Source organism: Rissa tridactyla, chromosome 5 (genome assembly GCF_028500815.1).
Source record: "Rissa tridactyla isolate bRisTri1 chromosome 5, bRisTri1.patW.cur.20221130, whole genome shotgun sequence".
Taxonomy (NCBI): Eukaryota; Metazoa; Chordata; class Aves; order Charadriiformes; family Laridae; genus Rissa; species Rissa tridactyla.
The window spans coordinates 21,516,520-21,544,412 of NC_071470.1; the positions used below are offsets into that span (position 1 = coordinate 21,516,520).

The window sequence follows — 27,893 nt, forward strand, 5'->3', positions numbered from 1 at the left end:
GCGAAGAGTGAGTCAGTATACTATTGGGACAAATGTTTGAAATTAATGTTTGGAATTGAATTACACTGTGATTCCCTGTACAAAGCTACCATAAATGTCCTACTGAAGCCACAGGTTTCCTAATGAACACAAAATTAAGCACTTAATGTGACATTTAAAAAGAAACAAGAAATTCAGCATTTTTTTTTAACTATGACACTAATTCAACTTCATTTTATGACAACAAGGTTAACCTTTTGACCTTGGTTGCCTGGAATAAAGCAGGAAAACCTTCTCTTCCCTCCCACCTCAAGTACCAGTGAACAAGTCCCATGGCATCCATTGGGCTTGTAAGGGCTGTGAATAAAGCAATTAATTCTGTTGTAGCAACACAAGCGAAGGGCTAATGAATACTTACATAAGGTGACAACTCACACCAAATGGTTGTTTTAATAAAAGCAGCAGTTAAGGTGTGTATGTAACATTAGTTAGCATAAATTTAATAGGCAACTTTATCTTTGAATCAAGTGGGAGAGAATTACTGAAGAGGCACTGTTATTCTTTGATTTCCACTACTGTCAATCATTTTTATCTCATGCTGGTTGTTTTCTACTACACTACCCATCACTTTCTTAAATTCTGCATCAACAACATGTACTTCTTTACAAAGCACTCAAGAAATACTTGGCCTTACCTCTCCACCAAAAAAATAATGATTAAACATGTTGTAGTGGCAGAATTCATCTTCTGCGTAAAACTGTGAGTACCTGTAAAATAAGTTTTAAGTAGTAGAAAAATATAAATAACTTCTTGCCTGCCCTAAAGGGCATTTATAGTGAAATCAAGGCCTTAAGAAAAACATTTTTGGGTTCTGATTACTGACAACACATACCAATACTGGGAATTATTAAGAATAATTACTGTTCTCATAAACTGGTTTTCAATCGTGTATGTGTGCAGGAACAGAGATGCAGAGACAGAGAAGGGAAAACAACCACCAACTGATCTTTTAAAGCAGTAAGAACACATATCTTTGTACATACTCTTCAAACGGATAAACATTTATCAAAACGTACCTGAAATCAATATCTAGCAGAAGGCTTCTAACTCTGAAGTCTTCTTCTTGTGATGCTTTTGACTGGATGATTTCATGAAGCCTGAAGTATAATTGGAGCAAATAAATTTAACACATAATCATTGGCTTCAGAAATTATCTTGCAAGACAAGAATGCCTGGTACTTTACTAAACCTAAAACCAAACAGATAAAGAAAATGGAGTAATCTGAATTTGGATTATTCCATTTGGCTAATATTCAAAATTAGAAAAACATGTTAGTCTTAAAGATGAAAAGTCAGTGGAGCCTGAACAAAAAACCCCCAAACATAAGCAAAGAAACTCACTGTCACTTCTGTACGAAAACAAGACATGTAAAGTGTGTGTGTGTGTGTGTGTGTTATTTGCAGCGCAGCTACAATCTTCTTTGGTACCCTATGAACTCAAGGCTAGACCCCATTAGACACTTGGATAATCTCAACCAATTAAAGCACAGAGAACCTCTTATTATTGGAGAATCCTTGATTATTTAAATATTAGTAAGCTGCACAGTTTTGAGACAGAAATACTATTTGAAAGTCTAGCAATTCCGACGTACCTGGGTGTGCCAACAGAGAGCACTCGTCTGAATCCTAAATCAATAATAAGATCCAGTAGGAACTGGCAACTTCTGTCTGCAAATAAATACTGTGCATTTGTTTTTTTATTCTCTAGTGGATACAGAAGTCGACTGGGACTTTTTAACTGGGCAGTGGAGATATCACACAGGAACTGGTGATCCGAGTGTTTTTCCCATTCATCTGGTAATAGCAATTGCTGGCACTCCTGGCAAAACCTCCTTTTTGATAACGGCAACAGAACAAAATTCTTGTACCTTTAAATGCAAAAGACAATAGGGAACAAACTTTGTAAAAGCCTCTATAAGAGATGTGAAGGGGAGCTATGAAGGGGGTTTCATGTTTTCTAAGAGTTCATTTAAACAGACAATGTAGTTTAAGCTGATCTTGCAGATCTCCACTATCTACATGGGAACAAAGTCATATTTATGAAAAAATATTAAGAGGACACTTTGAAAAAGCCTCCCCTGAAAGCAAGCATGTAATACGCTGGCCAAATATATTGAGAGTCCCCATAAAATAACTGGATTACAGAGTGAAGACTCTATGTCAACTACCAGCAAGCAGTCCTGTGCGTTTATACACAGAACTCGGACGTTATTTATTACTATATTACCTTAGTCAAGTTTTAATGAAGAAAATATACATAACAATACCTTTCCACATTCTGTCTGTGTGTAAAAAAAGGCTGATGATTTCTATTATATTCTTCGCGTGCTGCAAGCCTAGTTTCTGACACCTGTAAAATTTACGTATATAAAAAGTTACAAAATGAACAGATATCACTCCACATTGTACATTAAATCTCAATATTAAACAAAAAGAGTGCATCGCAGGTCTCATGCTTTAGTTACTCGGCATAGAAAAAATACCATATTCTTTGGATTGCTGTTTCAGAAGAACAAGCACGACTGCAGCACAGAGGCATGCTGCATAACAACACGAGTCTCTCACTGTGAATTTAAACTGTGCAAAAAATAAATAGAAGCATTTCACTCTTCGACCACACGTAATACTCAGGGAAAAACGCAAAACATGATTATGACGAAGACAGAAAGAGATATACTTTCCATTATTGCATGCCAGCAGCTGCATTCCCTCTGAAGAACTATGATCTAATCCTGCACAACTGATGACGGTATAAATGTTGCCCTAGTCTTTTGTGTGTGATTATTTTAAAAGTATGACAGCTCTTCTCTGGTTTTCTGCTTTGTTCCCACAAAACATACTTAATGGTTTCACAACTAGTAGTTTCAAGACATTTGTGCAAAACTTACAGAACTGATTTGTTTAAAGGGGGAGACAGTTAAATTCAATAGAAAAAAGACACCGTGATACAAGTGACTTCAAAATGAAATGTCACTAGGAATACCATTTAAATCTACACAACCGAGTGATTAACCATCTCATTTTCTCTTTATACAACTTTTCAGTAATAACCAGAACAGCAATGAAACGCTTCCAAACCTGATGAAATTCCAGCCTGCCAACCTGCTGAGGACAATGACCACAACACAAGATACTCATTTAGGAAACAAAAAAAGTAACACAATATGTAGAGGACAAACACAGCGATAAATTCTCCATGAATACATGTCAATCCCAATTTTGTTCCTCTACAATTATCTGACCAAAGTTCCTCACACAAAGAGAAATTACTGCAGATAGCCTGAGACTAACGAGCATCACGCTGATCCCCACCATCTCACTATTTTGTATACCCTACTGTTTGCCTGTATCCATCAGATTTTCCCTGTCTTAATCATGAAAGACGAGGACATCTTAGGATCAGAACTATCCTATTTTGTTCAACGTTGCATAGTGTTGGCATAGTTCAGGTGTTCACTTGAACACCTGTGTGTTTTGGCAATACAGTAGCAAATGCCAGTTTTGCTCAAAATGTACATAGCCTTCCTGGGAAGTTATACTTGAAACATGTCCTCCTCACAGCAATAAGTGCTCTGCTAAATACAAACTATTAGACAAAGTTTACAAAACAGTAATCGCCAAAGATTTCCAGAAAAAATACACTTTTTAAAAAATTTTTCTGTTAAATAGAGGAAAAAATCCCCAATATTTACCGTAGTTTTAAGCAGCGCTCTCTTACCTTCTCATCTTCCCACTGGAAAAAGTTACAATCTTTTCTGTCCCTACAAGCTGAACAAGCATAAAATCTTCTTCCCTCCTCTTTTCCTTGGCTGGTCTTTACAAACAGGAGAGCGGGACCTGAAGGACAAACGCAATTATACGATGACACACAGAACACACGCTGTTTTAATGCCTCCGCTGCAACCCCCAGGCTTCCAGAAGAAAGCATTGACAAAGGCTGCTGTAAAACACAACCCCCCTGTCAGGGCAGCCGCGAGAGCAGCTGGAGACGAGAAACAGGGACGCCCAGGGACGTGCCAACCACCTCAGCGGGGCCCGTCGGAGCCCCCGGCCGGCTCCCTCCTCCGCCCGGCGGGGTCCGCACCACCCTCCCGCCCGAGGGGCCTCCTCGCCCCCCGCCTCACCGTGCGGGCAGCTGGGAGCCCCGGGCGCCAGGCCAAGCAGGGCCAGCCCGCCCGCCGCCGCGCCGCACCTTCCCTCCCTGTCACCCGCCCCGCCGGCCGCCATGTCACCGCCTCCTTCCCGGCAGCCCCCGCCACCGGCCGGCGGGGAGAGGCAGCGCCCCCAGCGGTGCGGCGGCCCCAGCGCCGGGGGAAGAGGGAGCGTGAGGGACTGGGCGGGGGCCGGAACAAACCCAAATTGGGGTCTGGTTATCGCAGAGCAAACAAGACATCTGAGCTCCGAACCCGTGCGGTTTAGACTAGGACGTTTATTTCCTTCGGTAGGCACGTCTGGTACATAAACACCATCTTCGGTTTCTTAATAAACTGTTCAGATAAAAACAGTCACGGGAAGTTTATCAAAGTGGTCACTTCAAATTTACTTTGAACTCCACTGTACAGTGAATTTTACACTTAAGGCTTAAATGTTTCAGTTAATCATGTGAATTGCCAACATGCTACATTAATGTTTACATCCACTCAAAATTATATAAAATACAAGCATTTTATTTTTTTTTTTAGTTCAACAGTATTGCTTAGAATTACAAAATACAGCAACATCTGAAATACTGAAAGTTTCATAAAAGCAGCAATTTTTCTCCCATTCCCAGTCTTAACTGTCCAGAAAATTACTGAAATAAAAAAATATTTACCATGTTACATAAGCCACAGATCTAGAAACATGACCAGCAGGTCTTAAACCACGAAACTTAAACACAAACGCAAATGGCAACCAGCTGAGGGCACAATATGAAGTCTCTGTGCTCTATGTATTACAGTTGGTTTTTTTTTTTTCCTCCAGTCAAAAAATAACAGTGTGTTTAGACAGAAATTCAGAAGGCAGACCGGCTTTGTGATGAACACGTCAGTGCTTCTGTCGCTAATCGTGCAGAACCACCCTGGTGACAACCGATGGACACATTTACACACGTATGGCAAAACAAGCCGGTAACAACACAGTGCAACTCCTTCCTTGTGATGGCTCCATACAAGAAATATCACAACTCCCCACACATGTGCTCAAAGACACAAGTTCTAAAAGCTACAAGTGAAATTTCAACCCCTGGAACATACACTCAGTTGATTTTGTCACAGTAGGAACTGTGTGTACTTACTCGGGTTGAATTTTGCTGTAATTCAACTATTTAACTATTTTTGGTCCCCATGTGCAAAAAACCAACTTGGAGCATTTTTTTTTTCCCCCCTTCTCCCTTTCTTTCACTTGTCTGTCAAGGACAGATTGATTTTTTTTATTATTTATTTGTTTTTTTTTAGTGCATGACTTTTCAAGTAGCCTATGAAAATCTACAAACAGCTTAAAATATCAGGAAGAAATTCCAAGGAAAAGCATTTTCATAATCAAAGATAACATTCTACGCTTTTTTTTAAGTCCATATAAAAAGAAACTGATAGTGTATAGGTTCTCACATTCATACTAAACAAAAAAAATCCTGTTGTATTCAAAAGTAGTTTCTCAGCATATGCAAACTGTGTATCTCCCTTTATTCAGAATACATTAATTTAGCCTATAAAAATACAATATGGACAAGTTCTTCTCACTCCCTGACATAAGAATTCACAATTTTGAGACAAAAATTGTAAACTTATTACATTCAAAATACATTTCCTAAGTCTTTAGAATTTAAGTTCTGAGGTGTCAGCAGTCAGAGCTCTTGGTATACAGCAGAAGTACGTTATTGCAGAACCTTTACACAGAAGTAGCTTTCTAAAGTTAAGACAAACTTACTCTTCCAACGCATTTTTTTGTTGCTACCAGGAGGAAAAGAAAGGCTTCCTGCTATGAAAGGTCTGTGTGAACGCATTACTCAGGTGAACAATCCGGCCCTGACTTCCAGTGCTGCTTCGCTCCACAATCACGCGTGGCATCTGAACAAGCTGAATGGGACTTTTTTCATCCTTTAATGCCTGAGTAAGGTTTAGTATCTGAAAGAGTAAAAGCAGGTAAGGTGAAGGCACACAAATAAAACTGTAGCTAACAGGCTTATAAATTTAGATGCCACTCTTAAATCAATTCTGTAGAGGACTGAGCCGTCCAATTGTTTTTAATTGATTACTCTATTCAAGTAGAAATATTTATTTATGTGGTAACATTATGACATCTTACTGCTATCTGACTATCTATTCTTTTCTTGAACAGTTCACGTAATCCTCTTGGAATTTTTGGAAAATGTTAGAGACAAAAATTTAAGAGCATTTTAAGTTTAGCACATCTCTTAAGAGCATTGCACCTTTAATAACAAAAAACCTACAAGAAAGTAATCAACATATATTTAACATTGGATCTACCAGGAGTTCAGCTACAAGTTATTTTCACAGCAGAAGACATGAAGTCATATTATTAACCCACACCAAACCCAGTGCTAAGATCCAAATTCAGACCTCGGCTCCTAGGACTCTGTTACCTTCCTTCCAAAACTTCAGTGCTCATGAACTGCCCTGATAGTCTACTCCATGTTCAAGGTTATCCTGCTGAGAACTGGGGCAAGTATTCAATTTAGTTCTGGTGACAAATTTGCATTATCCTGAATAACAATCCTTTTTTTTTTTTTGCCTTCCACAACACCCTTTTCTTCCTTGTGCAACTTAGTCATCCTTTGCTCATTCTGCACTTTCATGGCTGAAGAACCCTGACAGATAAAGTCATTTGCATGGTTTATTAAAATTTGTCTCTTCCAGCCAATCTACCTGGCATTTATACTTTCTAAGGCAATCCTTTGTACACCTGCCTTACCTGGTTGCTTAGTCTCTATATTCTTGAGAAAACTGCTTATCTTGGGTTCAAACATTCCAACTTCCCCCCCGCCCTGCTTCACAACAATATGCTTCTACTTTTGGTACCTTAAAGATCTCGTCCCTTACATGCAAGATATATTTCTTTTCAGCCTCCTTATCTTTATCAACTAGATTCTTCATTTTACAATGATTAAAGTTTTCATTTTTAAGGATATATTTACAGATGTTTTGTCTATCCTGCAAATTCATCTTAAGTGAAGGAATCCGTTATCACGTGATCTAGATACCCAACTCTTCTATAATGCCCTTGTAACATACTTTGGTTTTACACCAAAAGCAAGTCTAAAATCAGTGCTAAGAGGCATCATTTGCTGATGTATTTCTAATCACAACCAAGAATAACTCATTATCTGCATTGCTTCACTAAATCTATGTCAGGTTTTCAGGCATCTCCCACAGTGAAACACATTCTTATCTAGCTAGAGAGATCTAAAAAGAAGTAACAACAAAAATAAACAAAACAAAACTCACAACAAAAACCCCAAATCTCTGCTGAAATCCGCCTCAGGGAAAGGGTACAAAGAAAGGGTCCAGATTTAGCCTTTATGGTGGGAAATTAATTTAGACAATCTTAGCTAGATCTCTCTCTTTCACTCCATTATATAGATCAAGTTTTTTTCCTTAATCTTTTTGTTAAGGAACAGATGCCCGGTAGCCAATTGTCTCATCACAAAAAAGCTACTTCGCACAGTTCAAAATGGATGAATACTTCAGAAGTGACCTTCCAGTGACTGCACAAACTTCTCATAAAAGTTATTAAATTGAATTAGAGGAGTTATTTCTGAAATAAGTAAGGTTTGCTCACTTGTAGTCACCACACATAAGTAATGTTACCTGGGATTATGTTTGACTAAGCAGAGCTGCAGTCTTGTGCAAGGTACTTCTTGATATGGGAAACTCTACAGAGAAAGGTCAGATTAAGCCACTCTAGGAACTGTGAGTGTCTGGCTTTAAACTATCCATGCTGAATTTATGGATGCAGAAGTCAGTTTCAATAAATTCAGAGCAAATGGGACTATTAATTTTTCTAGTCCAATTCCCTTATGTTTTCACAAATCACTGTTTTATGCCTACAAAGAAATAAATAATTTGTTCTTATCTAAAGCTTGTTTTCCAGTATGTCACACCAGTCTTAAATTTTAAAACAGGAAGATGGAGAAACCCTTCTCCTCTCTTCTTTCAGTATTAAAAAAAAAAAACCAAAACCACCCAACAATTAATTATCATCAAATTTCTAATCTAAAAATGACTGGATTGGTTCCAAGTATGGTTCTGACATTTGCTAGGACTAAGAAATTTTATTACCTAATATTGCTTTCTTGTGAGAGGTATTTCAATTATCAAGTTAACACTCCAAAATAAAGTCACATTTATTTTAATAACATAACAAAATTACCCACCAAATTTTCCATCCAAGTTTACGGCTCTTCTCCAGTGTTTCATTTTTAAAATACCCTCTAAGAATATACAGGTATTAAGTCCTCCCTTATCCCCCACAAAAGCAATAAAACACAATTACATTATTTAAGAAAGTCTTCTATAAAAATAAAAAATAATAATCAGTACACAGCTTCTGCTGTCTCATCTATATGCAAATAAGAACAAACTCTAGAAACAAATTTAGTCTTCTCAGATGAAAATACCTTCAAGTGTCTTTCAGTTCAATAGGAGTCACTTTACATAACTCTAAAAATACATAAAAAAACCATAAAGAAGTGGTCTTACCTGCCCCCTCATAACAGACATCTGGTTTTCAAAAGTAGCCTTGTCGAATCCTTTGTCGGTCTTTAATAAGGAAAACAAACAGTTGTTATAGGAAATGACACATTTCTTTTTAGCCGTGTATTTAGCACACAAATTCGTCAATTTCATAATATGCATAGTCATATTTACCAACATTATAATAATTTTTGGAAGCTTCAAATAGTCATAGTATGACCTACAAAAAGGTCTATTTTTTGCAGCAAGTTTACATATGTGAAAATGAAGGACATTCCACATCATAAAAGTAAAATACATCAGTGGATACCACTTTAGGGCATTGGTAGGTAATCTTAATACCATCAAATAATGTTACACCACTCTGTCTCTCACCTTGACTCTCACAAAAGAATACCTCTTCCTTCAGATTTATTAAATACTTCCACTTCCACTGGGTTCAAGAGACAACCCAAAGTCACTCTGAATACAACTGAGTCAAAGACGCAAATATTACAAATGTGTTTCAGGATCTAGTTTTGACATCACAGCTGCATTTTCACTGAAAGTTTAAAATTTCCATTTTTTTTTTTCCATCCTGATCATTTGGGTTATTTCACTCGAACAGCTGACACAATTGTTCATGGAGTGTTTCAGAGAAAGACACTCCTTCACATGTCAATATTGTAGCACAGTTATGGTATCTTTAAAATAAGTTTAGACTTACCTGATCAAGATTCCAGCATCAGCTTCACACAATATACGTATTTAAAATTAAGTATGTGAAAGGTGTGCAGTTACTTTAAGTTACATTAAATATGTGATTTCTTCAGGTTGATACAGTTTATCTTAAATGTATACACACCACACAGGTATGTTAAATGGAGTTTCTACACAGATCTGTGCTATAAAAGTTAACTAGCTTTAATTGATTATGTGAAGCAGATATAGAGAAGGTAATTATGTTTTCAGATGATCTGATTATTATCAGTTAGCCACATTAATGACACAGTTTCCTTTTAATTATATAAACCATTTCTACCACACCAGTGTTAAAGCTAAAATAGTACAGTATCATGACATACAGAAGTTAAATTCATAAACAGAAAAACCATCTAATTGTTCTATTTGAGGTATTAGCTATTTCAGTAACGCTCTATTCAAAGCGGCACTCGATTCACCTTAAATAGTTCATAAAGATCTTCACAAAGATCCTGTACGAAGTTCATATCAGAAATGCGAGGAAGAACTAAGTCTCTGGTCTCCTGAGAGAAAGGGACTTTTGCTTGAGACAGCCAAGCCCAGTGAAAGGGATCTAATGCAGAAAAACAGTACATTTACTGATTAACAACAAGCAAAAATGAAATACTCAAGTGCTTACTACTGACACAGTACTCTGCTGCCTACTGGAAGTCTCAGTAACACACCGTTTTTCACAATGTTGTTACCCCATATACCTCTTTGGCTACAGTAACAGAAGCAGTATTACAGCTACGGAGCCTTTTTCCCAAAGAACAAAAATATATTTTAAGTAATAAATATTTAGTTGAAGAAATATGTAAAAAAGGTAAATTAAAATATAAATAATTGAAATATATAAATTCAATACTGTAAGCAACAGTAAAGGCTTTCTCCTAGTTTAGTAATGCAGTTTCCTTTGGAGTAAAATAATGGCTGCAATCAGACATCAGAAAGATTTTTTACTCATACTGAAGAATTAACAAAAAAGTAGCTGCTATTTTTTAATAAAATGTTTAGTTTATTAAAATGCCTTCTTCTAAGCATGCTGCAAAAGACATTCTTAACTTTTCACATAATCACTATTAAATAGCTTTTTCAGGAGATATTTTAAGAGTAATTAATATTACCAGATGTTAAACATGACACCAAACGGTATCAGTTGCTGGAACTGAGGAACATCACTAGCAGCAGGCCACCCACTGAACTTTCTAACGCTGCTCACAGTCCTTTGAGTCTGACAGTCCAGCCAGTTTTCCATCCACCCACCTCACAGTCTGTTTGTCCTGTTCGTATCTCACACTTGACTACAAAAATACTACGAGACACCACGCAGAAGACCTCGCAAAAGTCAAGGAGGAAAAAAATTATATCACATTCACTGCTCCCCCCTCATCCACTGAACCAGTCATCTTATTGTTAAAAGCTGTCTAGTCAGTCAAGCACAGTTTGTCCTTAGTAAATCCATGCTGGCTTCCCCATCACCTTCTTGCTCTTCACATGCTTGAACATGGCTTCCAAGAGGATTCATTCCACAGCCTTCATGAAGACTGAGGTTAGGCTGGCTACCCTGTCATTCTCTGTAGCCTGCATCTTGCCCTTCTTAAAGATGGATGTGATACTCAACTTTTTCCAGTCATCAACAACCTCCCACATCACTACAGTCTTTCAATAATGAGAAAAGAGCCTCACAACATCAGCCAGTTCCCACTGTGTTTCCAATGCATCCCATCTACTCCAAAATATGAACCTAACCCTACTCTGAACTTCTGTATGTCCATTTTGCTTAAGTGCTCCCTTTCTTCTGCTTTGGGCAATGACTCATTCACAGAAGCTCTGCTTATGAACTCCGAGACCTAAGAGCAAATCTTACAAGTGAAAACTGAGGCAAAGTCAGCATTGAGTAACTTGCTCTTTCTCATGACTTTTGTCTTTAGGTCCTTGCTGCACTTTTCTTCAGTTTCACTCTCACTTCTGATTTACTTAAGCCTTTCTTGTTGCCCTTCGTGTCCTCTGCTAGCTTTACTCCAGCTGAGCTTTGACTCTCCAGACTCCATTCTTGCACTTTTGGACAAAGTCCCTGTTTTTCCAGTGGAGTCTCTAGATGTTTTTTTTATTTTTTTTTAAAGGTCCTTAGTTTTTGTATCCCAGTTCAGTCAGGAGTTCCCTGTTCATCTATGCTGGACCAACTTCCTGCCTTTTGGATAGGCTGTTCTCTGGCTTTGAGGAGGTTATCCTTGACAACCAACCAGCTCTGATCACCAAGAAAATATGCTCTACCCCTCAAGAGCCTGTGATTTTAAACAACATTATGCTACAAGTTTACCTTTGCAGAATTGTCACAGGCTTGTCCAACTGCAAAAGAACTCTAAAGGACCACCTAAGATTATTACTTTTGATGCTGAAGTAAAAGATGGTATAAAATAAGCAATAATTGCCATGTCTCTAGAATAGCTGCAGAAGTGACTGTAGCAAAGAGATATGTAGGACAGTAACTATTGAGTATCAAGATATACAGAGACAATACAGAGCTCTGGGTGCGGTAATTAACTAGCCTTTTGACAGCAAAACTAGCCCACACTTAGCTGCCATAATTACCCGATTGGTTAATAGGCAACAGAGATAATTGTAAACCCTATTGGGCACTTCCCGCTAAACTATAAGTGGTAAGAAACATGGTCAGAAGCAATCTAGCTTTAACAGTAATATCAATTTTCAGTCTGCTCAAAAATTAACTTCTACAAAATAAGCTAAAGCTAAGAACAAATAAAAATAACATGTAACATGACTCCTTGTTCACCTAAAACATTACACTTTGTATTGAAATAGGAATTTGGCCATCAGAGAGACAACTTGCATATCCTTGCACTCAAATAATTTTCTACCAGTCCCACCATCAGTCAGCTTACATACAGTAGTACGTTTATGAATTTTCATGTATTAATATTGTTTAACAGTATAAGGAAAAAACTATGAACAAGGACTAAAATCATGTATGCCATTGCAAAAATGGCATTTGTTGCTAACTTCATGAAGATGAGCATGTTATTTAAAAATTCAATATATAACTACAGCGATGACTTCTTAGTTTCTTACTACAACGACCCAAATAAAAAAAAAAATAAAATACTAATTTGGAAGTTACTCTCCCAAAAGGAAGATGATTGAAGAATGCAATACTTACATGCCCTCCACTCATCAGGATGCTTAAAAGGAAATGCTAAACCATTGTCAATTGCAGCAATTTTAATAGTAGATTCTTTAGTTACAGTCCATTGGCTATCCTATGGAAGGAATATTTCAAAAATAAGCGATACCTAAGTGCTTACAAAAATTGTGAAAAACATTAAAAATACTAAATAATATACTTTTTAGCTTCACTGCTTAAAGTCAACTTCAACAATATAAAGGAGTATCCAAATAAACTCCAGCACGTATAATTCTGACTCTACCACCATTAAGAAGGAGCTCTTCCCGCAAATACAAGATCAGCTACTCATGTGCTCTGCTGTTTTATTATAGCCCAAGCTAGTAAAGAAAAAAACAGCTTCTAGCACTGTTCTATCCAGACTAGTCTAATCCAAATATCTTTTCAATCTTTTCACCTAGAATAATTTGCAGTTATCACATTTCTTGAGACCATGCACCAGGATTAAAGCCACACATTTAATCCCCTGCAAGACCAAGTTATAAAACTAAACAATTTAAAGAACATAAGTTTCACAGTACAGTTTTCTTACCTTATCTGACAGATCAAGTCCATCATCTTGTTTTTCGTACCTGACTAACCAGTTATCGTTACCTCTGTCTTTAAACAGGAAAATGCATGTCACGACATGTCATTTATAAAGAAATCATCATCTAGAGTGATATACAATGACTGATATCGTAAATTGAGAATTTACCAAAGTAGTCAGGCAAAACCGTTCAAAAAGTTTCTTCTTTCACAATACCTGGGTTTTAGCTTTACTGAAATGTTTGAGACAACTGATTTACTGGAAAGAACAAAAATTTACCAAGTATTCTTTGGTATGTATTACAGCTTTAGTTTCCCCAACTGGCTGAACATACAGCAAAATATAAAGAAAACTAAGAGAAACTATTTTCGTCCATTTCATACAGAAAGATTGGCTGTATTGTGTATTTCCTGGGGAAAAGACTGTTAGCAGCAGCTGCAACAATGACTTAATTTTTAAGCTTGTTTTAATGCTGACAGGAAAAGGGAGAGGTCCTCAAAAATTATAGATAGTTTGATGTTTGATTACATGGAGAGAACATACTGTTCAAAGATGAGGGGCGGGGGCAGCTGAAGAGCCTTTCAGAAGCTAAAAATGTCTGCACTGTTCAGACAAAATTGAGACATTGAAGGCTCTGACAAGGTCTTTGATAGGGATGACGGCATGGATTTGTAGGTCCTTCTGTCATCTTAGGCTGCTGCCTTAAGTTTAGTTAAACATCCATCAGAAGATTTTCATGTTCTATCATGATTACATATACTAGATGAAGGTAAAATCATCCACATAATGAAGTTTTGCATTTTGAGTATTTTCCTTACAATTTCAAGAAAGTCACAGGCACAGTAATTGTCTGGAAACACGGGAATCTATCTGGTAAAGCTGACAGACCATAGCAGCATCTAGAAAGTATTACTTTCTTATGAAATTTTCTTCTTTTAGTTTACTTATAAAAAGTCACATGTTAGAGTGACTCATTTTCAAATGGATTCCTTTCTAATAAGTGAATTTAAGAAAAGGAAAATGAACTAGAGCTGGTATATCTGAAGAGTAAAGGTGCCCACCTCTGACAAAGCAGCAAAGAAAGTATTTCAAATATAAAACTGCCTTTGAATTCTTGAGGAAATAAATCACCTACATAGTCAACAGAAGAATCCCAGCTTCTCAGTGAAAGCAATAAGAATGCAGGAGAACAGAGATAAACATCACAGTTGTACTTCAGTGCCTAGTCACAATGAATATGAACTATTTCGCACTGACGCGAAACTGTGCTGTTACCGGCTCCAGCTTAGCATAAAAGGAACGATAGCCATGGCTTACTCTTATAGGTCCTGAAACCCCACCATCCCTCATCCTAATCAGGGGAAACAGACAGTTAATAGCCTACTAACAGAATTAAAACATAATGAAAGTATTTGTTCTTGAATTCTTACATTGCTTAAAAATATCCCGTAACAGCCAAAAAGGTCTGTTTGGATTTTGTCATATTGCAACATTTAATGTTTGAATACAAAGTAATTTTCTTTTAAAGTGTAAAATGCAACGTTCTGGCCTTCAATTGTGAGAAGAGCGTCTGAAACATATTAAAAGCATTCCTCAACAGCTTTCAGCCAGCACTGCTTACCACTTCTGCTTCACAAAATCAGACAGATACTGAGACACTAACAAATACCTGTATTTCTGATGACATAATCCAAGATAACCAATTTTTCAAACTGTGACTGAAATTCTTTCCTTGTGTTCTCAGGTAAAGGATCAGTTTCAAACTTCCTGAGCCAGTAGTCAGCTTCCTTATAACCTTCAACAAACAGCTGGAAGGAGCCAACCTGTAACATTAAGAAACTGCATTTGGAAAATGCACTCGGGTAGGCCACACAACTAATCTTGATATTAACAGAAAAACTGATTATACACTTTCAAAGTTCAGAACACCGGAAGTATGACATTACAAAAAAGTAGTTTCTCTTTCATCCCTAAATTCTTAAAAAAAAAAAAAGTAAGACTCAAATCATGAGGGTTTTTTCCTGAGGTTTTTGGTGGCTTTTTTTTTTTTAAAAAAAAACATTTGCATAAGCACCGACTGAGCTTACCAGGAATAACATGTAGCCAGACAGCTCAACATAAAATGAACATTCAGTATTACAAACAATATTTGAAACAAAGAGGAAGAAGTGGTATCTATTGTCTTTTTTCCTTGAAAACACTTGGTTCAATAGTTCATAGGAAACTCACCAAAAACTACAGGAGAAAAATCTTCCTCTCTGAAAAGCTTCTAAGTTTCATTGATGAGAACTGCAGCATTAACCATTTTTTCAAGACTGACAATTTTTGCATGAAAATGGCTGAAATACATTTCCCAAAAAAGTCCAAGGAAGAATACTACAGATGGCATAGGCTTCATGTGTGTGGGCAACCAGAAAGGTGCTCAAGATTAAAATTGAAGAGAGAACTTATAGTCGAGAAGTAAAACGCAAATAGATGCACATGTGCAGAGACACGGATAAACAGACAGCATGTGGAATAACCATGCTGATACAAGCTTGCATAACATATGTCACATGGATCAAAATTGATGGGAACTGACACAAGTGGATTACCCAAGCTGTACATAACCTGTATTTTAAAAGTTTAGGAGTAGAACACTGTGGTGATATTTTGGGGATACAATAAGGCTCATTAGGCAAGAAAGATGTAAGGTTTTAGTCAGTGGAATACTGCACACAAGATGAAAGGAAGGTAGGACGAAAACAATAGGATACCTAAAAGAATAAAACAAACAAAAGAAGAAAAAAAAAGATTTAGGAAAAATTAAATAACTAGATAAATTTCAGGGGAGAAAAAAATTAGACAATATAAAAACACGATACTGAAATGAAGCGTACTAAACAGTCAAGAAAAAGAAAAAACAGTGAGAGACGTACAACATTTTAATGTGTTACTCCTCCAGCAGAAAGCAAGACTGCAGACTGATACAAGGAGTGGCAAGATTATTAAAGTAGTTCAAATGAAGGAATGATGTAAGAGTGGATAGATTTTTGCATAGAAAGAGTCATAGTTATCAAACCTGTCATTCAGAGACAGTTTTCAACAAGCAACTTCTACTGTTGAAGTTACCAACAAATATTCTTTTCTTTTTTTTTTTAAATTCAAAATTTTGTATAAGAATCAGGAAATGTACAAATAACTTAATTTTCCATCTTACCTTAGGAGGTAGTCCAATTCGATTAAATTTTTTAGCAACTTTTGGCACTTTCTCTAAAGCATATTTTTTTCCTCTTGACTTTGCACGATCTATTGCACTGTAATTAAAGGTCTCACTGACAAGCCAGACAACCTTAAAATATGAAAGTTAAAAACACAACTCAGAATTTCTTATTATTTCAATTATAAATTTACAGTAAGTTTTATGCTTGGTTGTCAAAAAAGGAAAAAGGAAGCATCAGGCATTTCCAACAGACAAATTTTATGTGAAAAGTTGAATATTTACTATTCTTCATATCTCAAACAAAAACGTGGTAAAAGACTTAAGTGAGAATCTTTATATGCTGCTTTTTGCATTTCCGATGCATCTCACCAAAACATGAGACAGAAAAAGTCAGAAAATGCTAGAAACAGAAGTGGTTCCAAAAAAGAGAGATTCAATTCAGATCGCAAACTTATCCTTTAAAACAAAAATCACAGTCACTATTTCTACATCAAACCCCTGCACCTTTGGCCTTGCAATAGTTTATAAATGACTTGGGGATAATGCACGATATGCAAGCACGTCTCCACAACTACAGTCTAAAGACTGATAAATCTGTCACTATATATTTTTTTGCATTCAATAGTTTATGTATTTTAACTTTTACCTTGGTTTTAGGTACAACTCCCAGCCCCAGCTTGTCATCCACAAGATAGGCACCAGCTTCAGAGAGGTATCCCTGATTTGGAACGAGGCAGCCTCTGCCAAAGCAGCAAGGACAACAAACTTTGTGAAAATATTTGGTCCATTTTGGATTTAGATGTCCATAAGGCTCTTCAGATTTTGGTTTGAACACTCCAATAATTTTCTAGGATAAATAATATAAAATCAAAGTATGAATGCTTTAAATTGCAAAAGATTAACCAATACTTTCAAATAACTAATTTTCAAAATAATTTAATAAATTGCATTTTACAGTTCCTCCTTTTAGATCATAAAGTAATAAAACTATCAAAATAGTATTCCAAATAAATTTATCATCAAATGCTTGTCTAGAAGTAGTACAAATTCAAAATAAGCTCTTTATAACAGAGTCAAAACCAGCTAACATTCACTAGTTTTTCAAAACTAGGACTGCATTTTAGAATATACTACGTTTTTATATTCTGAGGTTTTAAAAAAGGAGGTTTTAAAAATAGTTTTAAAAATAATTTTCAGACCACCAATTACTCATTGACGAGATGATTCACATAGAGACATAATGTTTCCAGGAAAAGCGACAAACATACAGAATGCTAATAATCAAATGTTACCATTTCTCTTTTATATCTATTTTATTTATTGCATTAGGTTAGAATGGATCAAAACGTGCTGCACTTCGCAATTCCAAAGAGTGGTGGTGTTTACCACGCTGTAGATTCCTCGACTCAAAGCTGACAGTTCACACTATCAGCCACCACTTACATTGGAGACATGTAGTAAAGCTTAAAATTACTCAGAGTACTCTATCCAATTTTGGACACTATGCTTGAAGGAATCTGTTAACAAACTCAAGAAAGTTGAAAAACCAATGAGATTAAGCATAAAAAATGTGAAAGACTGTACAAACAGGGATTGTTTAGCCTAAGAGAAAATGGGGCACAATGAACTGTGTAATAGGTTGCTATAGAGAAAAAAGCAACAACACATCTACTGTTAACAAGCCAAGAAATGATAGGCTTAAATCCCAGCGGATAAGTTGCAAAGAAAAAACCCTTTTGAACCTTAAGAGTGTCTCAAGACTGGAACAGACTGCCACGTTGTGGAGTCTGCAAAACAGGATGTCACTAACAACAGGTTAGGTTAGACATTCATCAGGAATCACTTTAAGATGATCCTGCTCCACAACACAGGCATTAAATACATGATTTCCCAAGGCGCCTCCTACACGTGATTCTACATTCGTTAACCTCAAACCACAAGATTATTACCACACTAAAAATATATAACCTTCCAATTGTCTGTGATAAACTTTAGCCTAGTGCATAACATTCATGTAATGAGACTTCTGCAGCTCAAGAGAAATGCTGTAGAAACGCCCTATCTTCATTCCTTCTCACAGGACCATACTTAAGAACAACTGTTTAAGAAGCATTTTCACATATTAGTACTTTGCCGAACCCTTATCAAAAAAAGTGTTTCAATAAGCTAAACACTGCCTGTTGTTGCACCAACACTCATAGCTGATTTACACTATTATGTCATGAACAAATTTGCTGGCAGTCAGAAACCAGCATTTTGCTTCAGTAACTGCTGATTCAACTAGACTAGAAAGAGGACCTGGCTAGTTGTTCTAGCTTCTAGAGAATTTTCACTTTGTCCAAGACAATCTAACTAGTCCAAAGATTGCCCAAGACAATCATGCTTTGTCCAAGACAAACTAACTACAGAGAACTTGTTTCATTCAGTTTGTAAACAGATTATGCAAGACACCAGGCATTAGTGGCATCACCTGTACTGTCCATTTATTTTGATACATTCCCATCAACTACCAGGAGAAATAAGTTACGAAATATCACTATTTGCATTCATCCTATAAGTTTCCTGTCAAGGGGGGCAGGAAACAAATTGACAAAAATTCTCTTGTTTTCAATATGCTGTTACCTGTGATTGTAAGGTTACATTTAAAATCATGAACAAATTCTATGCAACTGCACAGGCACAATTCAATTTAGACTTACATAAAAGGTTACACTTACAATAAATATTCTATGCAACTTGAAAGGCTGGGATGTTCTCTGAACAGTTTACTATTTTTTTATTTTTTAAATCACAACACTTTGGAAAATGAATTTACTTGGTATATGAGTTTAGTCAATTTTCTAATGTTAGGTTTATAATTGTTTAAAAGTTCTTTAATTTTTTTTCTATTGAATCACGGGTATCTACCTGCTCAAAACAAAACTAGCAGCTTTTCATTTCCCAGAAACGTAGTGGCATATTTGGCAGTATATGCCAAGTCATTAATTATCTCTTTTCTGAATCACTCTTTGGGTAAGACTTCCCACAAACTGCCCATTTTAAAAAGGGGCTTAGCTTATCCCATTCCTTGCCCAGACTATACTGCGCTATGCTATCAAATCTAGATGTGGCTTTCAACGTTTCACTGAGTCAGAACCTTGCTAAATTTTGCAGAGCCACTTCTGTTGAGGACGAGCGTAGAAACAGAAAGCTAAATATGTAAACAACCTACCAAGGCCAGTCTTAATTTTCCAAGTCAAAATTAATTTCTAGACTGACTCCATTGGCTTTACCAAATAGCCAATAGCTAAACTGTCAAAAACATGTTGCAGAATAGTTTGTAACACACACAAGGTCTTTTACTTTGTTGGTTACACAACGAACAACAAATGCAGAAACATTCAACACTTCAGCAATAGTGCTGCTTAAGTACTGAACTACTTCATACCAGTATAGAACTATGCCAATAAATGTAAAAAGTTAATAATTTTGATTCGGCAATTTGAGTTTTATCTTTCTGATAGAGCCAAATCAGCAAGTAAGATGACCTAATGGAAACAGGTTATTTTACCTGTAACTTGGTATTAGTGTGGGTAAACACTTCAGAAGCGGACAAGTAAGAAGGCTTAGCGTGTCTTTAATAAGCTCTTTCCCAGCGTAAGGAAGAAGAGATTACTCAAGAAGAATAGGAGAAAGCAAGTCACAAAACTGGTCTGAGGCCGAATGATGCAATACTCTGTCAAACAAGATATGAAATCTATTCCACAAATGGGAGTTGCACTATTGACAAAATGAAAGTTTATCAGACCTTTAATATGGATAACAAATTTCGATAAGGTCTAAATTTAGTGCAAAGAATAAAAGCAAAATTGAAGGTCGGCTAGGAACTCGGTATCATTCTTCTCACAGTCCCATGTTGGCAAATAGTTTCATATTTTGCAATAAGATTTTTCTGGCCCACGTAAAAAAAAAAAAAGAAAAAAAAAATCGGGTGTTGTTTAGGCTTCATTTCTCCTAAATGCTTATTCAAATCAATGACCTGCATGAAGGGCGAGGGCAAATCACTACTAGAAACTTAACTAGGAACAAAAACAACACTTCACTGCAAAACAAAAGTAAAACCAACAAGAAAAATCACCACATAAGAAACCAGGAAATAAGGTGTTCCATCCAAAACACTACGGTTATAAAAATGACGTGTAAGTACTCTCTCATTAGCCCTAGGGCACAGTGAGTCTCTCAGGCATTTGCCAGTCACCAAAAAAATGCAAAATCAGTCTGGAGAGGCTTCAAACAAAACAGATTTGAACATATGGCAATCCAGAACAAGTATGATTTTTTTTCATAGTAATTTCTCTACTAATTAGCTTTTTAAGAATAAAAGATCTCAATTGCACAGCACTAAGAAATACTCAAAAAAAAACCAACAAAACACAACCAGTTTTAAAGCATTTTTAGCATAACAGTGTAGAATACTCTTTAGACACGTCATGCATTGACTTTTTGAAAAAGCATTGATTTAAACCAGTATTCAGTTACTTACTCAGACTTTTTCCTATTCCATATTAAAGAAGATGTAATCATAATTTAAAATACCTTTTTTAAAACAGTATAAAGTTTGAATATGTATATATAAGCATACAACCTGAAAACCTATAAAGGACCAAACTACTGAAGCAGGGAAGTGACCTGAAGTTTAAAAAGCTTGCTGAAACTTTGAACAGATTTTCACATAAAAAGCATTGTACACAACAGCAAGAATCCCACAAAGTGGTTAGAGGAAAGAAGTTTTTTTTTTTTTCCTTCCAGTTTCAAAGAGTGAGAGACATTCCTTCCCAACCTACTTTGGCTCTCTACCACCAGAATGAAGGGGTCATTACTAACAAGTGTTCCTGGAATACAGGAATATAAACTGCAATGTGTAGTTCTTAAAAGATTTTGAATGGGTATTTCTGCCACTTTCCATCTTAGAAATAAATTCATATATTTATTTGTATTAAATCAGGTAACTATTCTAAAAAAATCACACACCAATAAAAGTGTAAAACTATCACCAGAAAAGTGGCATTGAACCAAACACCTATGAAAATTAAGTGGCAAAACAGGAATATATTCTGTAATGACCAATATTATGAATAAAAGCTAAACAAAAATGAAAAAAAAAATCAAACCACCTTCCTAAATGAATGGGAAGTTACCATTTTGGGGATGCAAGGAAGAACAACAATCTTGAATATGGTCTGAAACCTAGGCACTTAAAATGTTACAACTTCCATGTCTAACACAACTGGGATCCTCAGGATTAATGAACACCTACATCTGCCTAAGACCAGAAGACTGTTCATTGAGCTTAAAATAAAACCAGATATGACAGGTTAACAAAGGTGTGGGGGTCAGGAACCTTCTTTTTTGGAACAGGTTGGGAGGCAGAAAAAGTATTTCTGATTTAAAGAAAACAATGTGAAAGTATGTCTGAAGCGTCACTTTCTCTTAATAATGCTAACCAAATGTTACTTTTCAAGCAAGATTTTCAGGTAACTGTTAGTTCTCTGTCTCAAAGTAACCTCAGGACATCTCTTCGATGATCACTATTGAAGGTACCATTTACCACTAAGGGAGGGGAAACCAAATCTTCTAAGATTCAGCAGCCAAGTACAAGTTAAAAGGTAGATGTGTTCACATCACTCTTCTTGCCCATCTACCAATTGTACAAGAGGAAGGAGACATGACCTAAATATAAGGCTATCTCAAAAGAAGAGATAAAAATACAGGGGGCTTGGCTACAGAAAGACAAACAGTGCACAAATCAGAAGCTCAGTTGTGTCAAAAATCAATTAAAACGTACAAAGAACAAAATGTTAGGTTCTGCACAAAGGAATCCCTGAATTGTTTTCAGATGTTAAAGAGGGTCTTTTATTTTATATTTATTTCTTTGGTGTAGATCACTGAAAACATGGTAAAACTGCAACAGAGAAATAATAGTTATTTTGGCTTAGCTTATGCTGCAAAACATAATTAGAAATCTAAATATTACTTGCATTGATTTTTCCAACATAGATTTTGGCATACCATAAATTATTAAACAACTTATTTAAATGAGTTTCCATTTAAATATAAGTTTAAAATTTCCATTTTAAACTCGCTGCTGATAGCATCTCTGACTTTGCAGTTAAGTGCTCACCCCTTTTGGATCCTTGGCAAAGTAACTCCCACTGGATCCTTGAGAGATTCTTTCTGGAAAAACTCCACAATCTATAGCTTGTTCTGCTCTCAGAATAATTTCTGCAAATTCTGGATCATCTAAAAATATATTCATATCAGCAGTATGTCCTGTATGCCCTGAAAAATAAGAAAACAAGCAATTATAAGTGTAATTTGTATTAGGAATTAATAACAACATAAACACATTGAAAAGCTAACAGCCTTCTTTACTAATGGCCATTCAATAGCAGGCTGAAAGATACAGCCCATTAAATCAGTACAAGTTTTCCCACTGATTTACCCATGTCTAATCAACCTTTTGTTTAAAGTAAATCAGCCGAATCTGCAACAACTAATTTGAGACTACCATCGCAAAGCGTTTATACTTTTCAAGGATATTTTTCATTTACATAAGGAAGCCTATAAGAAAAAAAATACCTTCAAAATCAGAACTGTAGAAGTGGTGCTAAAGATATTACATACCATTTTTATTAGGATTTTTGTGTCCTTTTGTAGAAAAAGCCACCTAAAAGTAAACTGTCCGTGACCCACTAACTATTGGAATGGTATCATACCATTCATTTAACAGCTTGGCTAACATGTTCATTATCTGCTAAGACACAGCAATGCTATTCACAGAACAGTCCGTTCCATGCAGCACTGAGAAGTGGCACCAATATCCCAGTGAAGCACTGCATGCCATCACCATTCCAACATTGAAACACTATCACCTACTTACAGAATTTCTTGACGTACCGACCAAAAGATCATCTCTATGCAGGCATTCATGCAAACTCTATGACTCTATTTAGAAAGATAACTAGAAGAGAAGTTGCCAGGATTTAATACTTTACTGCTCTTTAAACTTTTTCAAACTATTCCTTTGCAAGTCCTGAAACTGTAGATTTTTGTACCTTACTTTTAAGGCTAGAATTATTCCACATTCTTACTGAGTGTATTTTAATGAGCCTGTGCATTAGGGCTCATTTCTGCATTAAGAAACAGCTACATTATTCTAAATAAAACGTTTACAGATAAAGTTGCCTACTTCCCATTTCAGCACTTGAAGAAACATAAGATAAAATAAAACACACACATTCTTCTGGAATGACAACTGACACAGAATCCATTCAGAAAAGATACTCCTAAATAGTTTATGGATAGCCAAATAAAAAAAAAAAAAAATACTCTTGGTGTTTTGGGACACCTTTTCGTAGCACAGTACATTCTTTGAAGTTTTCTAGAACGTTACCACTTGCTTGCATGAACCACTCACAAATAATAACATGGATTCCAAACAAAAACAACTAAAAAGCATAAAACGTAGGAAAACCTTAGTTTAAGTTGGCAACGGGAAGAAAAACCTTAGAACTAGTAACAGTTCATTCTTAAGGATCAACAACTACAACCCATTGGATCAGAACCTGTTAAGAAAACTTGGCCAATACTTCTGCGCTAAACTACAGTTTAATTTTAAGACTATTATTGGGACTGTCAGATATAATCAATGAATTGCATTTCACGGAGCCAGCCACCAAGAGAAAGGGAAAGAGGTCTAAGATTTCCCTGTCAAAGTACTTAAGTGAGCTAGGGAAATAAACACCAAAACCTACAATACACTTATTTTTATGGACAAAAAATCACTTTGAATCAGTGGATCTTACTCCATATACAAGCCTCGACTATCTCTACACAAGAAACATCACATCATACAGCTGAGCTGCGACTACTACATATTTTTGTCAGTGGAAGTAAAATTAGGGTTGTGCACTATACTGTTACCAAACGAAATGCAACATCCATATGAAGCTGCTCTCTGTACATTAGTCTTCCAGAGGAAGACCTCCAGATTAAGTTTCTATCACAGGGACTGACGTTGTCTATGCAGAAGACAACTTTCCAAGAGGTCAGTTTTTCATTTCTGTGCATTCATTCCAGAATCTAAAACCATAAGAAGTCTGTCTTGAGGAAATTCTTCAACCAGGTACTTTCTAACACAAAAGATAACTGCAGGAAAAATATATCTGATCAAAAATCTAGTTAAAAACAAACAAACAAACCACATTATGCCATATGCTCAAGGAAGAAGAGAAGAGAAAAAAAATTCTGAAACTTATGATTTATTCATTATTGCTGCTGTGCTACTAGAAAGTCTTCTGTTACCAAAGCGATGTGGCTGTACAAAAACATATAGGCTGAAAACAAGGAAACAGGCAGCTTTAAGAAATTTCCTTTCTGTTTATCTACACTCTCCATATGAAATAAGCCATTTTAATTGAAGCTAACATTTGCAGAACGCGGCAGGGTCTTCCAAGTTGGTTTCTTCTTCAAAAGTTATTTTAATCAAGTTTTCCACTGTGAAAATATGTTACAGTCACAACTTAATTCTAGTCTTAATCCAGTCTCTAAACTGACAAGTATGATTTATCAAGGTTTTTTTCTTGCAACCACTCCTGAAAACTATTCTCATTAAACTCCCACTCAGGAGATCAGGGCTCGCAAATATAGTCTAACTACAAAGCTTAATAGATTTTTTTCAAAATAATGTGGACAAGGCCTAAGGCTGTGAAGCTGCTATACTTGAATGAGGACGAGCCAAAGATGATACAAATGCATGTAGACACCTCAATCTGTTCTTCCATCAAGTTAACATGACATAAGCTAAACAAATACACTTTGCAAGAGTAACATGTGTGAACCCTTTCAATACTAAACTAGCTTTATACGTTATACATTTTAACATTAACATAATTAAAGGTAGTCCCTTCAACCAATTTCATCTTCCTCTGTGAAGTTTCACATTGTGACCATAATTCCATTATGAAAACACTCTCCATGTTGCAATAACATGTATGAATAACATGTGTTGCATATCTGTTCCACCTGACAGATGAAACAATCCTGTACCTTCAAGTGTTAGACATACAGAAAAGGTAAGGACAAGGAAACAAGAGCAAGAGATGAGATGCTGCAATCAATCACAGTTCTGAGATTTTCTTTCATATTCTTGAGGCAGATCCCAGGTACTCTGCATTCACCATTTTAATTGCCGCAGTAGTGCAAGACCCACGGCTCTAGTCTCCACTCTGAAGCATTAACTACTACGTTTTGCTAGAATGTAGTCTCAGTAACACATGTGGGAATGAGACAGGAGAACTGTCTCAACAGGAGAACATTTTAACACCATGTTCACATTACAGGTCTGGTCTACTCTTGGGACCATTGGTTAAAAGATTAAGTTTTTTTTCTTATGATTAAACAGTACACTAGCAAAAGCTCCCTATGGATACTAAAAAATTTATTAGCATAACTTATTTTGCTCAAATTGATGGGGGTTTTGTTTGGATTTTTTAATATGCTATTGTTGCAAAAGGAATAATTTTTACCAGTCTCTGGCAAGAACTCCTGTGGTACAATTGCAAGAGCAAACACTATTAAGTTATGGAAGTCTACAGATTTCCATCAGCAAACCTTTCCTAGATGTACACCTACTTACAAAGTTGCACAGAATCAGAAAGCTTGAAAGTCTAAAGAAAAAAACAGTAAGCAATAAATATTATGTAGTTTATCATATTACCCATATTTAGAATTAGATAATGGCTTATGCTTCTTTTCAAGCTCATATCTAAGTTCTTGCATTTCTGAATTTTCACATCACGTTTCTTTCTCTCTTCAAGACTGGATTTCCAAACATGGAAAGCAGATACATTTTTATGAAAATGAAAAATATGACAGAAGAGTACGCACCTAAAGCTCTTCATACATGTGATGGCACAAAGAAGCGAACGCATGATTGGAGCAAAGAACAGAAACAGAGCAAAAAATTTTTTACAGGATGAAAAGATGGGGGTCGCAAGCAAGTGATTGCTGGAATAGGCCAGAAAAATAGAAAACTTTACAGAGTTTGCCAAGTGTTCAGGAAGCAGCAGCCGGCCCCACCACAGAACAGTCTGTAAAACTTGCAAAGTCATAAGTTTCAAAAAAAACGGCAGAAAGAAACAGAGCAAAGCACAACAAAACATAAGACTGAGAACAAGGAGAAGTAACAGTGGAGACACTCATGAAGATGCAAATGAGTTCGTGCAGCCCTGCACACAGAGACAAAGCATTTGAACTTCAAGCCATTCACAACACTTTCCCTTCAAAGGCTACTAGTCAGCGAGCCCACAAGCCCAGCATGGGCAACGCACCTCTGCCCCCCGCCGACACTATGCCTTCCGATGAAAACTCATAACAAGATCCCCATGAGAGGGGGATACCTCGGGGAGTCCCCGCCACCTCAGCCACAGCATATCAGCCGCACTTCAGGCCCCACAGGGGCTTTTCCAGCCCCGCTGGCAGGGCAGGGCAGCGGACACCCCTCTTCGCAAAGACACCCGCGCAAGCCCCCCCTGCCGCCGGCTCCCCCGCGCGCCCAGCGGGAAGGCGGCGGCCCCGGGCCGTACCTGCGGCGGCGCGGGGCTCCTTCTCCCAGGAGGCGCCCGCTCGGCGGCCGCGGCCGGACGCCCGCAGGAGAGGCTCGTCCTCTCCATCCCCCTCGGGCCCCGAGTCCTCCTCACCCGAGTCCTCCTCCTGGAGCCCCAGCTCCCCACACAGCCTCACAGCCCCACCGGGGGCGGCTTTCGCCCCTGGCGGGCCCCGCCAGGGCGGCCCTCCCTGAGGCGCCGGCTCCGACAGGAGCAACAGCCGCTCATCGGGCCCCTCAGCACCCGTCTCCGCCATGGGCGGGGGACCGAGCGCGGTGGGAGGAGGCGCCGCCGGGCGGGCTCAGGCCCCTCCGCCGCAGCCCATGGCGAGCTCGGCCGCCAGCTCCAGCTCGGCAGCCCCGGCTCCCGGCACGGCCCTGCGCACGCGCGTGGCGCCGGCACCCCGCCCCCGCCACCTGCCTTAAAGGGGCCGCGGCCCCAAGCGGCACCGCCTCGGTGTCCCGGCACCGAGGGGACATCCCAACAGCGATCGAGGTCGGGCTTGAGTGCGGGGCTCCAGGGCCTTCTCCGGGCCACCAGTTTCCGCTAGCCAGCTGCTCTCCCTCCCCATACTTTAAAAGGCACTATCACGGTAATTTCCAAAAGGAAGCTGAAACCCAACATGAATATATTCCCATTATTCCCCCGCCCATCCTGGCGTTATCGACTGGAAGACAGGGAACACAGATGTAACCCCCACAGCTGCTCAGACTTTGGCCTGGATGCCTTCTCCCATGCCTCCCCAGAGAAGAGGGGTTTTCCTCTTCTCAGGAAACTCAAAGGTTTTTGGTGAAATAGGGGTACAGGTACTCAAAGATTTTGGTGAAATACAGGAGAAAAATACACGCATGGAGTACTT

At 37.5% G+C, this 27,893-nt stretch overlaps 2 protein-coding genes across 2 annotated transcripts in view; both read right to left on the minus strand.

The window, feature by feature from the left end:
* LOC128910581 (anaphase-promoting complex subunit 4-like) overlaps positions 1-4,301 on the minus strand; it is a 32,300-nt gene extending 27,999 nt beyond the window's left edge. Inside the window, exons 1-6 of the mRNA XM_054203990.1 lie at positions 4,164-4,301; positions 3,758-3,876; positions 2,307-2,389; positions 1,632-1,907; positions 1,056-1,136; positions 674-746 (exon numbers count right to left, since the gene is read on the minus strand). Of these exons, the coding sequence (XP_054059965.1) occupies positions 674-746; positions 1,056-1,136; positions 1,632-1,907; positions 2,307-2,389; positions 3,758-3,876; positions 4,164-4,266 (735 nt within the window). The 5' untranslated portion in view covers positions 4,267-4,301. The remainder of the gene's footprint in view (positions 1-673; positions 747-1,055; positions 1,137-1,631; positions 1,908-2,306; positions 2,390-3,757; positions 3,877-4,163) is intronic.
* A 116-nt stretch (positions 4,302-4,417) lies between these two features.
* PI4K2B (phosphatidylinositol 4-kinase type 2 beta) lies at positions 4,418-27,408 on the minus strand. The gene is made up of 10 exons (XM_054203997.1): positions 27,014-27,408; positions 22,549-22,706; positions 17,035-17,235; positions 16,386-16,517; positions 14,856-15,009; positions 13,190-13,257; positions 12,634-12,733; positions 9,893-10,026; positions 8,739-8,798; positions 4,418-6,143 (listed from the first exon to the last, which is right to left on the minus strand). Exons 1-10 carry the CDS (start codon positions 27,288-27,290, stop codon positions 5,970-5,972), a joined length of 1,458 nt encoding a protein of 485 aa, XP_054059972.1. The 5' UTR covers positions 27,291-27,408; the 3' UTR covers positions 4,418-5,969.
* Positions 27,409-27,893: the final 485 nt, after the last annotated feature.